The sequence below is a fragment of the Ammodytes marinus genome (genome assembly GCF_949987685.1).
Source record: "Ammodytes marinus genome assembly, chromosome: 13".
Classification (NCBI taxonomy): domain Eukaryota; kingdom Metazoa; phylum Chordata; class Actinopteri; order Uranoscopiformes; family Ammodytidae; genus Ammodytes; species Ammodytes marinus.
Genome location: NC_137217.1, coordinates 8,384,328 through 8,399,621, shown reverse-complemented (window position 1 = coordinate 8,399,621; position 15,294 = coordinate 8,384,328). Strand labels below are relative to the sequence as shown.

The window sequence follows — 15,294 nt, the reverse complement described above, 5'->3', positions numbered from 1 at the left end:
GTGCATACACAACAACAAACACACATGATGCGCATGCTGCAGTGGACGCACAGGGTTTGCATCAGTCATCCTGTGGGTGACTACGTGGAGCAGTGGGGATGGACGTGGCATTTGAAAAGTAGAAGTAATTATTTTTCAAGGCACATTAAGGTCTCCCGCAGTGCCAAAAGCAAAGGGCTCTGCTCATTTGATACCGGAGACGTCTCAAGGGGGGACACACAGGGAGACAATCAAAACAACACAGAGAGGAGCAAAGACAGATTACGGTTGAGAAAAACATACATGTATACATAGGGTTTTTGAAGATGTTCCTATTAACCTTAATCATTTGTTGTATAAGTTTAGCTTTGACTTATTGTATTATTTTACTATTGTCATAACTTGTACTTCCAAATGTATCTGTTGTAGCTTTTTCATGAATCCCAAATTACTAGAAACTTGTAATTTTTAAGATGATGCAAGTGGCCTCGGCCCCTAAAACGAGTGTAAACTAAAGTGCCAGCAGAGCATCAGTGTCAGTGACTTCACAACGACTAGCATATGTTTTTTAAAACGAAAAATCTGTCAATGGTATTATACTGTATCTCAAATGTTGATGTCATCCATTAGTAAAGAGCTCAGTAATGGGTTTATGTCTGCAGGCAATTTAAAAACAGACAACCGTGTATGTTTGTGCTAAGAGCAAATGGAAACAGTTAAAGAATTACATGTAGTTTTGATTTATTGCTGTCTCTTTTGTCCTAATAGGCCTCTGTGATGTGTGTCTGACTCTGATAATTACTAACACAAGTTTGGACTGGGACACTCAAAGATCGTCTGTTGCTCTTTACGGTTCGGGGGGAATTTCTTTCTGGAAGGTGTTTATTGGAGTCAATATTGGAAAAGTGAGCAGCCGTCCCCGACCTCTGATGGCAGCGGCAGCAATGGCTGTCACCACTGTGGCAGAAAAAGGCAGTGATTGGTACCGTACAAAGAGCCGGGCTGTATGTGCGCCCCTTGTGTGTGCATGCAGGCTGCGAATGTCTGCGAGTAGTAATTATTGCGGTGCAACGCTGCGTATTTCACGGGTGTATTTAGTCATGAACTTTTCCAGAGGAAAAATAAAAAAGCCAAAGTTATAAAATAAATCTGTAATATAATTAGAATTTTATTGCTCTCTTTTTTCTCCTTGCTCCAGTTTATTTTCTTCGGTTCCTTCTAAATCAACAAGCCGAGAAATTCTGACGTCCTATAACCTCCGTGAAACAGCATGATTCCTCTGATTAAAACGTCAAAGGACGACAGTTTGCAGCATATTTGCGACATAAGTACTTTTTCACGCTCGTACTTTTGCTCACAGATAGTTGCCATTGGTGGTGTGTGTGTGTGTGTGTGTGTGTGTGTTTTCCAGTATATGCATAGTGTGTGTGTGTGTGTGTGTAGGTCCGTCTGTAATGGGCTCTTTGACTTATAGGAGACCCTGGAAGTGGTGGGTCATTAAAGTTTACATAAAAGCAGACTAAGTACTAGACAGACAACCTCTCCTTCCATCCCTCTCTCCCTCTCTCCCTCTCTCCCTCCCTCTCGACACCAGAGAGACGGAAAACAAACCGCTGAAATGATGATGGCAGGCGCGAGTGTGGGGATCCCGCTAGCTCAGAGCACCACGCCGGCTAATGTCTTTAACGGGTATCCAGGATAAGGGTAAGAAGAATGGAGGATGAGGGAGCGAGAAGAGAGAAGAGAGAGAGAAAAGGGGAAATACTACCCCATTAGGGGTCATGAGTGTTGAATAGCATGGATGGGGGGTTGGGAGGTGAAGGGGATGTGTATGTATGGGCTTTCCTCTCCTGGGGGATCCCCCTCCATGACTAAGTCAAGCCAGGAAGCAGGGAGACCCCATATTACCAAGTTCACCCGCCTCCCCTCCCTCACCCCATCTCTGCCTTTAGCCCTTTACCCCTAAGGTAAATAGTTTACTCTCACAGGGTGAGGCGGGGTAGTGTGACATAAGTGTAGAGAAGAGAATTAGCTTGTGTTATTTTGTCCTTTTTAAGAACATTGTTTTTAGTGAGGGGGGAATGAGCAATGGTTGGAGTCTGTCTTTTTTGCAACCAATGTCGAGACTCGAGTTTTAGTGAGCTTTGTTGATGCAGTGATGATGGGTTCAAGTATTTTTTTTTTACAGAATATGAATCCTATGAATCCAGCAAGTAGCTGTCCTTTTTTTGTTGGTCATGTATTCTATACATAAAACATACTCAAACGGTGTGGACAATGACTGAGGATCTGATTGTGAACATGTTTTGAGTTAGTTTTTTTCTGTATTTTGAACTTTCATTATTGTGTGTTGTAAGCCCATGCAAGCCAGAATAGTTAGAACTTAATTAATTAATTCATCAATTGATGCATTAACCTCTGTGTGACCTTGTTCTAGGAAGGCAACTTTTTGATGATGTGGAATTATTTGTGAGAATTAAGGGGTTTCTAAACCAAAACCATCAGCAATTGCATAATACTATCAGAGCTATGAAACAACCATTACTGCCATCCTCCCTTACACGTTGCTCATCCTCCTCAACAGACGTCAGAGGTATAACTGTATCTCTGTCTGCTTGACCTTTGCTTAGATTTAGTGGGTGCAATCAAGGAAATGATCATTCACTTTGCAAACTTGATCAGCAGTGATTTTTTTTTCTAACCATGGCTCCCTCCCACGCAGGGAGGAAACGCACCACTGAAGAATCTGGACGAGAGAAAAGGAAAACCCTCTTAACCAACCGCGCTTTAGTGACATGGAGCCGAGGGGCTGGGTGAGCGAGAGCTAGACTGGGTTTGGAGAGAGAGGGAGCTACGGTAGCGGACGGAAAAGTAAGCTAGATGTTTAAATGTCAAAGGCAAGGATAGTCATGGAGTTAAGGGGACAGCGAGAAAGAGAGAGAGAGAGAGGGGGGGAAAAGTGGGGAGAGAAAAAGAGAGACTTTGCACATGCCCCTGGACGTGATTCATTCCTTAACTTTGTGGCGAAACAGGCAATGGAAACTTTTTTGCGCAAATGTAAATACGCTTCGGTTAAAAATATAGTGGCCTAATGCGCACCACATGTGGCTCTCTGGCACGGGCCGCTCTATTTTGACGGGGAGGAGAGAGAGAAAAAACGCGACGGAGGCAGAGATGGGGAGAGAGAGAGAGAGAGAGAGAGAGAGAGAGAGAGAGAGAGAGAGAGAGAGGGACGTTTGACTGTGGTATTAAGAGGGAGGAAATCGAGAGGCAGTAAACACAACTGACTTACCCTGGGCCTTCTCCACAAACACCACCTTGGAGTCACGCAGGAAGTTGAGGCCACTCAGGAGCATCATTTTGCCTCCGGAGGCCGGGTAACTATCAACACTCTGCTTCTCCACCAAGGGAAGCTCCTGAGCCGAGCGCTGGGCTGAGAGCAAAACACACATACACACACACAAACAGTTAGATATAGTGTGTGAGCTGAGCCCACGTCAAGCTCTTACTGCCTGATCTCTATCGTCCTCCAAGGAAGCACGAGCCCAGCACGCCGCCAGTAAAACGGCAGTTCTCGGTTAGGAAAACAGGCTTATCAACTTTATTATGATGATTTCATGACCCCTAGCTAAGAGGGGTTTGGAGCCAGCACACAGCTGCTGCTCTTTAAATGACATTGAGAGAAGAAGAAAAAAGGCAGACAACTGATAAAAAAACAATATTTTCACAGTCAGATTCTTAGTCATTATTTTCCATCAAGTCGCCTGCGGCCAACCACCTGTCTCTGCTTTCTATAAAAGTGTCTCGCTGGTCACCTTTAGCCTATGGGATTGGGTGACCTGATTCGTAGCCAGGCACGTCTTTATTATCACATGTGCATTTCATCTAGAATCCAATTTTAGAAACATAATTTTCAGCATAGAAACTTACTAGATACACTTCAGAAATCAAACAACAAATTAAACTTTTTCTGTACACTTGAACCAATTCGGATTAACATCCACTTTTGACTATAAACGTTGATGCCAACTCCTTCTCCCCGTCTAACTTTAATTGGTTTCCTTCGGTGCAAATAACATCACACCTATGCACACACATGAATAACTAAAAAAAAATGCGTATTTCTTTCAATGTGCTCCTTCAGCCGTGCCAAGACTGTGGCTGGCAAATGACCTTTGCGGAACCCTTTCTAATGGCCTACTCCTACCACAATAACTTGTGCATTCAGTCATAAAATGTGTACTGAGATAGACAACACATGGGACTGGCATCATGTACAATGCATCTATTGCCTTGGCCAATTGCTTCAGATCATACAGTATAAGGCTTAGTGTTTACGGAGGCAGTGAATTTGCTCCGGCAGGTAATAAAAACAGTAGGGTGGTTTATTGGATTACAACAATAGATGCCACCGTTTGCTTAAGTGGAGTAGCTGAGAGCACAGGTATTCCATCTTTGTGAGTATATTTCTGTGTGTTAGGGAGTGTGTAACTTACAGCATTCGATGGGGTTGGAAGAAGCCTGTATGGACACTGTCCTGCCGTTGGGCTGGTTGATGTGCACTCGGAACACCAGTCTCACACGTGTGTTTTTACGTCCGATGTCCGTCTCTCCTTTGCGAAGCTCAATGTCCGAGTTGCGCAGCTTCAGGATCCCTGCACAATCAATTCTGAGAGAGAGAGGGACACCATTTAACACCATGTTATAAAGCACTTAGCGACCCAGAAGAGAGACTCTGGGTGTGCTTGAGAAAAAAAAATGGGTGTGCCACATTAATTGTTAGATTGATGTGCACCACTACAAATATAGGCCTATGTATTGCATACCTCTCCACTCTGCTACAATATAGTCATGACAGTTCAAAAAGAACCAAACTACATTTATTTTCTCTATGGCACAGAGTAGAAGCGATGCACGGCTTGAACCTCAAATCGCATAGTATAAAATGTATGGTAAATTCATAGGAAATAATAACTGGGTCAAGTGACAAAGCAGTGATCGGACTTAGTAAGTCTGTAGATGACATTATATACATAAAAAGTTGAATCTCTATAGCTTGCCCTGTTATTGCATTGAATGTACTGTATAATTACAGGCAATGCTTCCTACAGAATAGTTTACACAAAGAAGTGAATGGACATGGAGGCTAGAATGGGAGCGGATCTGATTTCTTTGACTCCGGCTATTTGAAAAACTGAGACATTGAGCAGAGTTTTTGCACAATAAAAAAGCGCAGCAGGGAAGTCCCTCATTGGTGTTGCAGATCATGCACTTGGAAGTTCACTGGAGCATGACCGTGTCGTTATTAATCCAGCATGTCATCAAAGACCGAGTTGGACATTAATGACTTCACATCAGACTTTTAAAGGGTCACGGCAGAATTAGCAGTCCTCTGGAGGGATCCTCGGGGCCGAGCATAGCGCACCAAACCTCCCCATCGGCTGCAGTGTGTGTATACTCAAAGCCATTTTTATTGCTATCTGAGTGCACCGAGCTTGTCCAGTCTCCTTCACACCATTCAAACCTTACACTTCATGCATTTAGGCTTTTTTTAAAACCTCTGTTAATCATTGCCACGTGTAGCATTAGGCTCCTTATACCGAGCTGTCCGTCTTTATTTATGAAATTTCACAATTTGGGAGGTAAAGGAGTGATTCTTTCTTTCCCCTTTTCTTTGTGGAAAAAGGCCTTCATTTTTTTTTCATGAATTTAAATAACACTAGTGTGGCTGGTAAAAAAAAATGAAATGAAAAAAAGTAAAGGGAATACGAATGGGATTTGGTTTGGCATTTCAATTATTTGACATTGGTAGGTTTTTTGGGCACTTATCCTGGAACATGGTAAATGTCAGGGTTTATGCTGAGCCATTTATCCCCTTGATTTTGTGTTTGGACAATTTGAATCAATACGAAAAAATAATATTTGACGGTATTTGAGTACCCACTCCTTATCAGCTTTGCATGACAAGAGTGCTCTGATGTGCATAAAGTTTAGAAAACAACCCGCAAGATGATGGACATCATGGAAGAGTGGTAGCCAGTTTCCACGGCCTATATAACCAGAGATGTGGGACAGTTAAAATCTTCAGCGAGGATATGTTTGGACTAGATGAAAGCGATAATTTTCCCTGCCAGCAATGCAATAAGGCATGCTCAATATGTGACCTAAAAAAAACAACTATTTCATGGTAACTGTAGCGAAAACAGTCGAAAAGCCTGTTCTAAGCTTTACCATGCTCATTAAGTTGCTGTTATTTATGATCGTGCGGCATGTTATACTCTGCAGAATGGATTTTTGCTCCCATAAATTAAGCCACCTTGCGCGTAAGAGATGCATTTTCCAAGATTATGAAAGAGAGACGGATTGAAACTTTTTGAAAGTGTGTTGGCAACCCACGGACACAAATAATTGCAGATGGATGCTGCTTTATCAAAAGCTCAGTGGAAAGAGACAGTTGAAGGGTTTGTCTTTGAACTTTCAAAAAAAAGCCAGTCGGCTCAGAAGGGGAATACCTTCACTCTTCGTCCTCTAGCATGTATGGAAGAGAAAACTTCCCCCTTGAAAATTTCTCAAACTATCATATTGATCCTAAGGGACACATTAAGTCAAGTCAACTTAAGGGCGCCCAAGAATATGATACAATATAACGGATATTGTGGTATTGTTGGAAATGATATTGTAAGGTAGTAGGAATGTTAGAATTATCCGTGACCAACCAAAAGAAGGACACTGCCCAGTGAGGAAACTCTTAAATCCTATAAATATCTCCATAATCTCCTGCGTTTGAGCAAACATTAATTCAAGTCCAAATAAAATAGCGATGCACTCAATATTTTTCAATATTTGAAACGGTGAAGGCATAAACTTGAGGTGCGGTGCTGAGAGGTAGCAGCCTTATGTAACCTGTTTTCAGATACAGTGTTTTTTTTTATCTGTAACTCAAAAGTTCTGGGCCCCAGTCCAAAACATTCACTGCTGCCTAGTCTGAGTGGAGCCCCCACGACAGGAGCTCCCGCCTGGATCCACCGCAGAGCACAGCCCCCTTGGTTTACTGCAACGTCTGCAGGGAGGACCAGAGAGGCCAAGGCTGATTTACCTCAGCCTCTAGCAAACGGATGCTAACGTTTTTTTAAAAGGTAAACCAAGATTATGCTATAGGGGGGGAGTACTTCATGTGGTCCTAACCACACTTTGACTTTCACAGAGTCAAATATGCCTGTTAATGTCTGATTGAGCTCACAGACCACCGGAGTTCATATTCCTCTCAAAAATGACAATTTGACAAATCAGAGTAGCAAAAACAAAGGACTTGTTTTTATAATATTACTGATGGCCGAATTTCAATTAGCTTGCTTGAGTTTCAGGATCTTGGTTTTGGGCATGTTGCCTCACTGTCAAACTGATTTAAAGGCACCATTGTTAATATTCTCAGTGTTTTCCCTACTATGATAAGTCATATTGTCTGTTATGGCAAAGGCATGCATTTATCAGTGTAGTTTATCAGTGTATATATGAATACAAATAAAAATAGTTTGAACATGTCAATTATGGTTTTCTATATACATTGCACAACAAATGCCATTTGTTTTTTGTGAGTGCATGTACAAAGTTTTTACCTGCGCATTGCAGGCTACAGGGCGCTAAGTAATTGAGCACACTCACATTCTAATCCTGATTTTGGGATGCAGTATTCCTTCCAGCAGACCTTTTAGTTAGAAAAGTGGTGTTATAACACATTAAACCTGCTGGCAAATATTAGCCAAGTATAATGAAACATAACACCTGGTGTGCAATGGGACTCTCACAATTTCAATGCTCTAAATTGGTTGTTACTTTTTTAGGATATTATTTGTGCATGATATTTGCCTTCCCTGAGAGGGGGGGTTGGACCTTTATTTTATATCCGCAAGCTTCTAGCCTTATAGAGTCCCGACGCGCATTGGTCCGAATGAAGTCACACATGAACAGAAACGTATCGACGCTGAGTACTTATTTCCCTGCCCTTGAAAAATCATACATCTCCTGGGCCCTGAAAGCATACATCTCAATGTTAACAGGGCCTACTTAGAAGTGTGGTGCTGTACAGTACCTTTCATCGACTATTCTGTTTGTATGAGCCAAAGCCAAAAAGGAAAGTGCAGAGAGAGAAAGTGCAGTGTGTGTTTCTGTGGGTGTTTTAAAGTAGGGGTTACCCGTTAAGAGAAAAAAGAAAAGAAAAGAAAAATGTGGAAAGAAAAAGATGGATAGGGGACGTGTTGAGGATCTGAAGGCACTCACATGGCTCTCATGTTGTTTTCGGGCAGCAGAGGGATCTCCAGAAGCTTGGTGTTGGTTTGTATGACTTCATGGCTGGCTGTGGAGACCGTCTTGCCAGTGATGCGGTGGACCTGGTAGAAGGCATGTGGTCGCAGGAGGCGGTCGTCTGCGGTGCCTATGAACAGCTGCAGGGTGAGCGGCTCGCTTTCCATGTAGCCATAAAGCTGGCGGGGAGAACAAAGGGATCCAGGTGAGAGGCAAACATCACAATGTTTTTTAAGACTCCCATCCCAGGCAGGCAAGACCCTCATTTAGGAAACAGAGATTAAATGCACATCAGCTACTGATAGTTAAAAGAGCCTTTAATGATAGCTTGAGCGTGGTAGAAGGGGGCTGCTCGTTGGATTTGTTTGTTTTGGAGACTACTTTTACAGTAGTCTGAGCTGTTCATTATTGAACTAGTTCTACATTTTAGTGTGTGTTGGGGTGGGGGGGGAGGCTGTCTGGAGCAGGGACCTCCTGGGTACAGAGTCTGGAAGTTTATGAAGCTGATGATTGGACAAATACTAATGTACCTGTATAAATACAAGTTGCATCTCCAAGATAACAATTTGGACATTTGACAACTGTACTAAATGTAATCAAAACCATTGCAGGCACTTGCATTCAACAAACTACCAGCTGACAGAATGTCCAAATAAAATCAAGAAATCTGTCTTTCTATCTTAATATCAGCGCACGTTGACATTGCAATAAATGTCCCTATATGGGTCAATAGTTACCAAATCCTGCAAGGTTTTACTCATGACTAATGACAACAAGAATACTTCATGGAGCTTGGCATGCAAATGGGATCCAGCCCCTTTGCCTTTGGGCAGTTATGAACATGCATTATGATTTCCATTAAAGCTCGGAGACTGTGTCCCGCTGTGATGAAAGAGACTCCTGTATCAGAACCACCACTTCAAACAACTAGCACTTCCTCTAGGAGACCGCCATTAGCTGCTTTTGCTCAAGTAATAAAATTATTTTTTTTGAAAACTGAAGAAAAACTCCATAGCCAGGCATAGTTTGAAAAGTACTGTTGACTTTGGGGTCAACGACACTTCAAACATAAACATTAACTGTCAGTTTACATTGGGCATCCCTGGATCATTTTCTGACAGTGTCTAAAGTAACATTATTTGATGATTTAACCGAGTGTGTAATGGCTCAGAAAAATGGGAATGCAAGCAGGGTTGCAAATTCCAAAAGCGTGTTGAAAGACAAATGATACTTTGTGAGTGATTTTCTTTTGACCAGAATAATTTGCTAACCAAATGTGGATTCCTGGTGAAAACTGAGTCTTACACTTCAGACCTCCCAGGATATGCCTGCTTTTTTGGCAATGCAAAGTGGTCATATGGTCGCGTTGGCATACGTCGGTTTGGGCTTCGAAATCTCTCCGATCTAAAAACAGTCAGAAAAACTGCATCTGGTTCAAATTCGCGATTGGAACAGAGAGGACTGACTTTTCATCGAACGGACCTCCGTGGATCCACCCAGGTGGCGACTTGACCACATGTGACATTTACTCTGAGAGATCACTTACTCAAGACCAGGGCTCTACCAAGCCATGGCCATCTGAAAAATCCCACAAATTGGTCAATTTACCCCAACACACACTAGTGCATCGCTTCCTACCCATTTCCTTTCAGCTCCATGGTAGCTCCAGTGGTAGCATCAAATGGAATAAAATAGCCTTGTTGTTTGTCTAACAGAATGAGTCATATAACAAAATGCAGACCACATGTAACCTATGACATAATCTGATTAATGGGTTTATAATTACCTTTTGTGAAAGGAGTCAGGGATGGGGGGGTGTGAGGAAGAAGAAGGGTTAGTGGACAACTGAAGAGCCATGCCATCAAAAGTCTGTGGAAATTAGTGCTACAGTGTCATGGACACCTACTCTTTTGGATTTAAGAAAATAAAGTTGTCTGGATATTGTATTCAAAGTTGACTGGTGGCCTGATAATAAACATGACATTTAAATGCCTTTGGTCTGTACTTGATTGATCTTTTGGGTCTGGGACAGGCAGAGGATGTGTTAACAATTACAGTATTATAATAATGTGGAATAAAAATAGAATATGAGTAGCCACTGGAGAAGAGCATGTATCCATATGTTTCAATAATCTCAGCACTGGTGGTAATCTGGCATTCGCTCTTTGATTCAGATATCAAGGGGGGGTGGTAAGGGAGTGGTAAAGCCGAAGTGGCTGTCATTCATCTCCCATTCCAACCGTCCTATTTTTCTCTTGGGCTCCACGTAGTGTCTCTAGCAGCTGTCTTGACCTGTGAGCTAGCCACACATGCTAGTCATCAGTGAGTTAGGCCGAGGTCAGGAGCTTCTTGAAGTCTTGGCGTCCCGAGGGACCACTTCATCTCTGCGGTGATCTCACCGGCAGACCCCGCTCTGCTTGTTATATTTTACTTATGGTGTCACCAGCGGTAATTATCCATAGCCACACATGCTACCAGTTACTTGTGTATTGACTTGTGTGTGTGAGAGCGCTATACGGTCGGAGCATGAGGTACAAATCTGAAACACCGGAGCGTTAAATTGCATGACGTCCCCCCCTTATGATTTAATAAAACGCAGGCAGCCGCACTACAAAGTCGTGTCGCCTGTCACTTTTGCCTCAGTAGACTTTCATTTGGATTGCTCGGCGACCTCCAACCATTACCTCAGCCGCCACGTGGCTGTGAGGAGGCCCACAAGAAGAGAGAGAGAGAGGAGGGGGTCTTTATCCCTTCACTCATCCTGCGGTGGCGCGCAACGGTCGGTGGCGTCCACACACACTCTCCAAGCCGTATAGTGACCTCACGGAGGAGAGGAAGTGATTAATGAGGTCAGGTAGCCCTAGTGGTGACGCTGGTCTTCCCAGAAGCAAAGGAAGCCAGCCTAGTCCCCCCTGGGCGCCCTCCCCAGATCCCTTTAACACATGTGCTCCCTGACCCTCTCCTCTTAGCTTCTGCTAAAACTCCTGCGATGCTCACTCAAATGCAACACCACCACAAGCGGAGCGCACAACTTACTTCTTATTTTTTTATTCTCAAAGGGAGAATAAAATGGGGAGGTGTAGGAGGTGGGGGGTCATAAACTTGAAGTGTGGGTCGTCGACTTAGGCTTCACACACACACACACACACACACACACACACACACACACACACACACACACACACACACACACACACACACACACACACACACACACACACACACACACACCTGTGAACTCAACTGTGTATTTGTGTCTAATACAGTCCCATGATGTTGGACCGGCTAATTTTGACCAGATGAGCTGCTTTCCCCTAGCCATAGCTGCAGCTGTATCTGGCACACGTACTGTATATTTATTTTGAGATAATCTAAACCGAGTTTGAAACGAGGCTTGATTTGTAGCTCTTTCAGGGTGCCAACTTCTGCCACTGTGTCAGCTAGATCCATTTACACCTCCCACCGCAGACCACTGTTGCGCGAGCCATTTTTTTCTGATAGCTGAGGCTCAAGTAAAACATTGTGGATATGGCAGCTGATGCTTAATTGTGTAATTGTGTGCAGCTGTATTGTCTGGGTCGGTTGTGATGATGTGGAGGAGTGTCGGGCTGAGAAGAGCAGAGGAGTGGAGTGTGCATCCCACTTTCCACCATTCATCTCCCAGTCCCTGTAGACCATTGCAGATCCATCATTAGAATTGGAAGTTAAGCCCTTGGGTACAATCTCATATGTTATTTTTTTTTCATACATTCATCTGCTTCAATCACTCAGTTGATTAAATGATGATAGAGGGTGTTTTCTACAGACAGACAGACAAACACACACACACACACACTTCTTATTTTTTTCATAGTGCATTTTATCCCTCAATTTCTTGAGCAATAGTGGCATTCTCCGTGCTGCCTGAACCTGGCCTCAAAAGTTCAAAGAGAGGATTTCAACATGTTATATTTAATAATGACTCGGTAAATTAGAGTTGTCTGTTTTGGCTGGAAAACGGAGCGTAAATACACTCTACAGGCCCTGCAGTGTGCTGCTGCCTTCTATCCCTCCACAGTGATTTCATCACCGCCTGGAGAAATGTCATGACTCGTAGAAGTCCACGTGGCGCAGAGAATTAGGGAGAGGAGAGGAGAGAGGGAGAGAGAATACGTCTGGAAGCAGCAGAGGAGAGGGGGCTGAAGAAAGGGGTGGAGAAAACACAACAGCACATTCAGGCTTTTTCCCATTATCACGCTTCCCTCTCTCTGTCAAGTGCTGACAGTCCCACAGCCAGCCTCTGCTGTACCCAATTAAATGTACACTCATCCAAGTTGTCTCTCCTTCCAGACTTCTACTCCACCACCACCACCGTCCTGCCCTGCTAATGTCTCCAGCGCCTCATATTAAATGCATAAGGCAACATACGCAGTCCTTTAATGTGCTGCTACGTTTCCCATATAGCCTCCAAAAGCCGCTCCTTTTCACAAGCAACCAAACAGAGTTCTATCCCTCAAAGTGTTTTTTTTGTTGTTGAACTGAGTACATTAGTGGTATGTCATTGAGGGCATCGTTTCAAGCAACTAGCCCATGTCTAGACCAGTGAGGGTCCAGATTCCATATAAAAATGAATTACTTTGTTACCAGCACAGGCATGGCTGCCATAAGAAATATCATCCAAAACTACAGTGAGTCTGGGTACACTGATGCACGGACAACTGCTGCGTCCGCCATATGCACGGCTGCCCACCAGTGTCTTACCTCATTAATCTGCGGGCTGTCTGGTTATCACCCCAAACCAGAGAGAATGATACACATTTTGCGCTGTTTTTTCCACTTGCTATTAACCGGTAATTAGTGGTAGCCCAATACCAGTGTAAGGGAAGCCCTGCAGAATGGAGAACCACAATTTTAAAGAGTGGGATAAATACCCCTTTGGGCAACGAATAACAGCCCTGACTAAGTTCTTACAGCACTACAGGGTACACCGAGCCTTTTGAATATCAAACAAGAGGCGGCAGTCTATTTAATGAGCAATTAGCAGCTATACAGTATAGGGTGCTTTGGATCAGGGCTTTCTTTTTCTCCTTCGAGACATTACGCAGCCCGCGAGCACCGGATCTCAAGGTGAAACCGCACATGCGAAAGAAACGAGCACATGTCTTGCCAAGGTCTTTCATGTCGTCGTGGCGGAAACATACGGCAGATTTGATGTGCATTACATACAGTTGCGGAGGAAGGGAGATGGGTATTAAGTCACGCACATGTTAATAGGGATGATGGCCACATCCTGCTGAAATTACACCATGTCTGTTGCTGCTTTAGACTTAATGAGAGACCGAGAGTGTGTGTGTGTGTGTGTGTGTGTGTGTGTGTGTGTGTGTGTATATATGAGTGAGGGTTAAAAGCCCTATAGGCCAGTCATTATCCTATACGATCTAGCCATATGCCGCACAATAGGTTTAATACGCCACAGGTGTTGCTGTATGGGGCCTTGTGGATGTCTGTGTTTATTTGACTGAGGTTGAACCTGAAATCCTTTTTGCAACATCTTCAAACTGAACACACGTTTAAAATCAAAGCCGGGTCATGTCCTCGGTCGGTTGCTACATTCTCAATAAAATAAAAAATAAAACGCTTTTCCGGCGCAATTCCTTTTTTTTCCTATTCTGTGAAAAAAAAAAGCCATCCATCAATGTCATAGTGGTATTCTGAGTGAAGGTAGACCAGGTTGTGGGTTTTATTTTCATCCTGTAGACGTTTGGCATAGCTGTGGTGAGAGAGGGGAGCCGGTAGAGATCCCCTTAATGGCGCTGTGGTCTGCTGCAGTAAATAAAGTGGAAAAGCATTCATGGGGGTCACATAGTGGACCGATCGGGGGCTAAAGGAGGTTAAAAGGCTACTGATGCGGAACACGGGAGGTAAAAGATTGAGTGTGAGTCCAGAATAAATGAGAATTGCAATAGGAAACCTTAAGACCCAAGCAATAGAGGGGTAATGAGTGGAGGTAACCCATAATCTAAAGGTTTTCATCTGTGTGTAACCAGAGTGTATAGACCCCTCCACTTCTCTCCACCCACCCGTGCCTCGTAATCTCCAGCTTCTGTGGTGGATATAGCACTGAGCTTAGAATGATGTCAGACCTTGTAGATGCTAAACGTTCCCGGGCATTTGTCAAGAAAAAACAACTCGGCTTGTTATTGAATAACAAGTCAACATCGGTAAATGAGCAGTTGAGCATCCCATATTTGACTATCTGTCAGTCACTGTCTCTCCGGGGGGACACTGTCAGCTCTGGGAACACTGTATCCCTTCGTGTTTTTCTTTGTGCGGTGTTTTTCAATCCGCCGTTGTCTTTCCAACACATGTCACCATCACTCACGGCACATGTGTCTGATCATCCAAAAAAACAATAGCTGATGGATGATTGCATGGGCTTTGAGCTAAGGGAGGCCCTTTACTGGTGTGGGGTTTGGGGAGATGTTTGAGGGATGAACGGTTCACGAGCAGTGACATCCCCGGGCCCCTCTAGGGAGGGTGAGGGAGGCACCGGTGCATGGAAATGGGAAGTGGCATCGGATGGGTGCTGGGTTTCTGACTGCTATCCAACCTCAGGGCCACCCCAGGCCCCTAATCAGCAGGATACAGAGGATCTCCAGGGGCAGCAGAGCCCCAGCTGCCTGGTGACTCCCTCTGCCCCTTCTCTCCTTTTTTTTTCTTTTTCTCTCGACTCACTCCAATCTTTAGCACAAACACACACTGAGACACACACACTGAGACACACACACACACACACACACACACACACACACAAATGCACACACTTCCTTAGCCTGCTCACTACACCCAAGTCCCCGTGTCATTACCGACTCATTCTCCTTCACTGCACCTCAACCGTCCACCAGAGCCTGCCACTCATTTCCACAGGGGCACACATGGGGACTGATCCGATCCTATCCTCCAAGATTACAACAACACAGTATCACACAACAGTACGAAAAAGATAGAGTGAGGGATAAGTGTGAGACGGATTTA

The 15,294-nt window shown here is 44.0% G+C and overlaps 1 protein-coding gene across 2 annotated transcripts in view; it reads right to left on the bottom strand.

Annotated features, from left to right (window-relative positions):
* Positions 1–15,294, bottom strand: part of LOC307259267 (nuclear factor of activated T-cells, cytoplasmic 1-like) — a 62,873-nt gene that overhangs the window by 38,996 nt on the left and 8,583 nt on the right. For both annotated transcript variants that reach the window (XM_080039039.1, XM_080039040.1), the window contains exons 4-6: positions 8,257–8,459; positions 4,476–4,648; positions 3,272–3,412 (exon numbers count right to left, since the gene is read on the bottom strand). In XM_080039039.1, the coding sequence (XP_079895165.1) occupies positions 3,272–3,412; positions 4,476–4,648; positions 8,257–8,459 (517 nt within the window). The remainder of the gene's footprint in view (positions 1–3,271; positions 3,413–4,475; positions 4,649–8,256; positions 8,460–15,294) is intronic.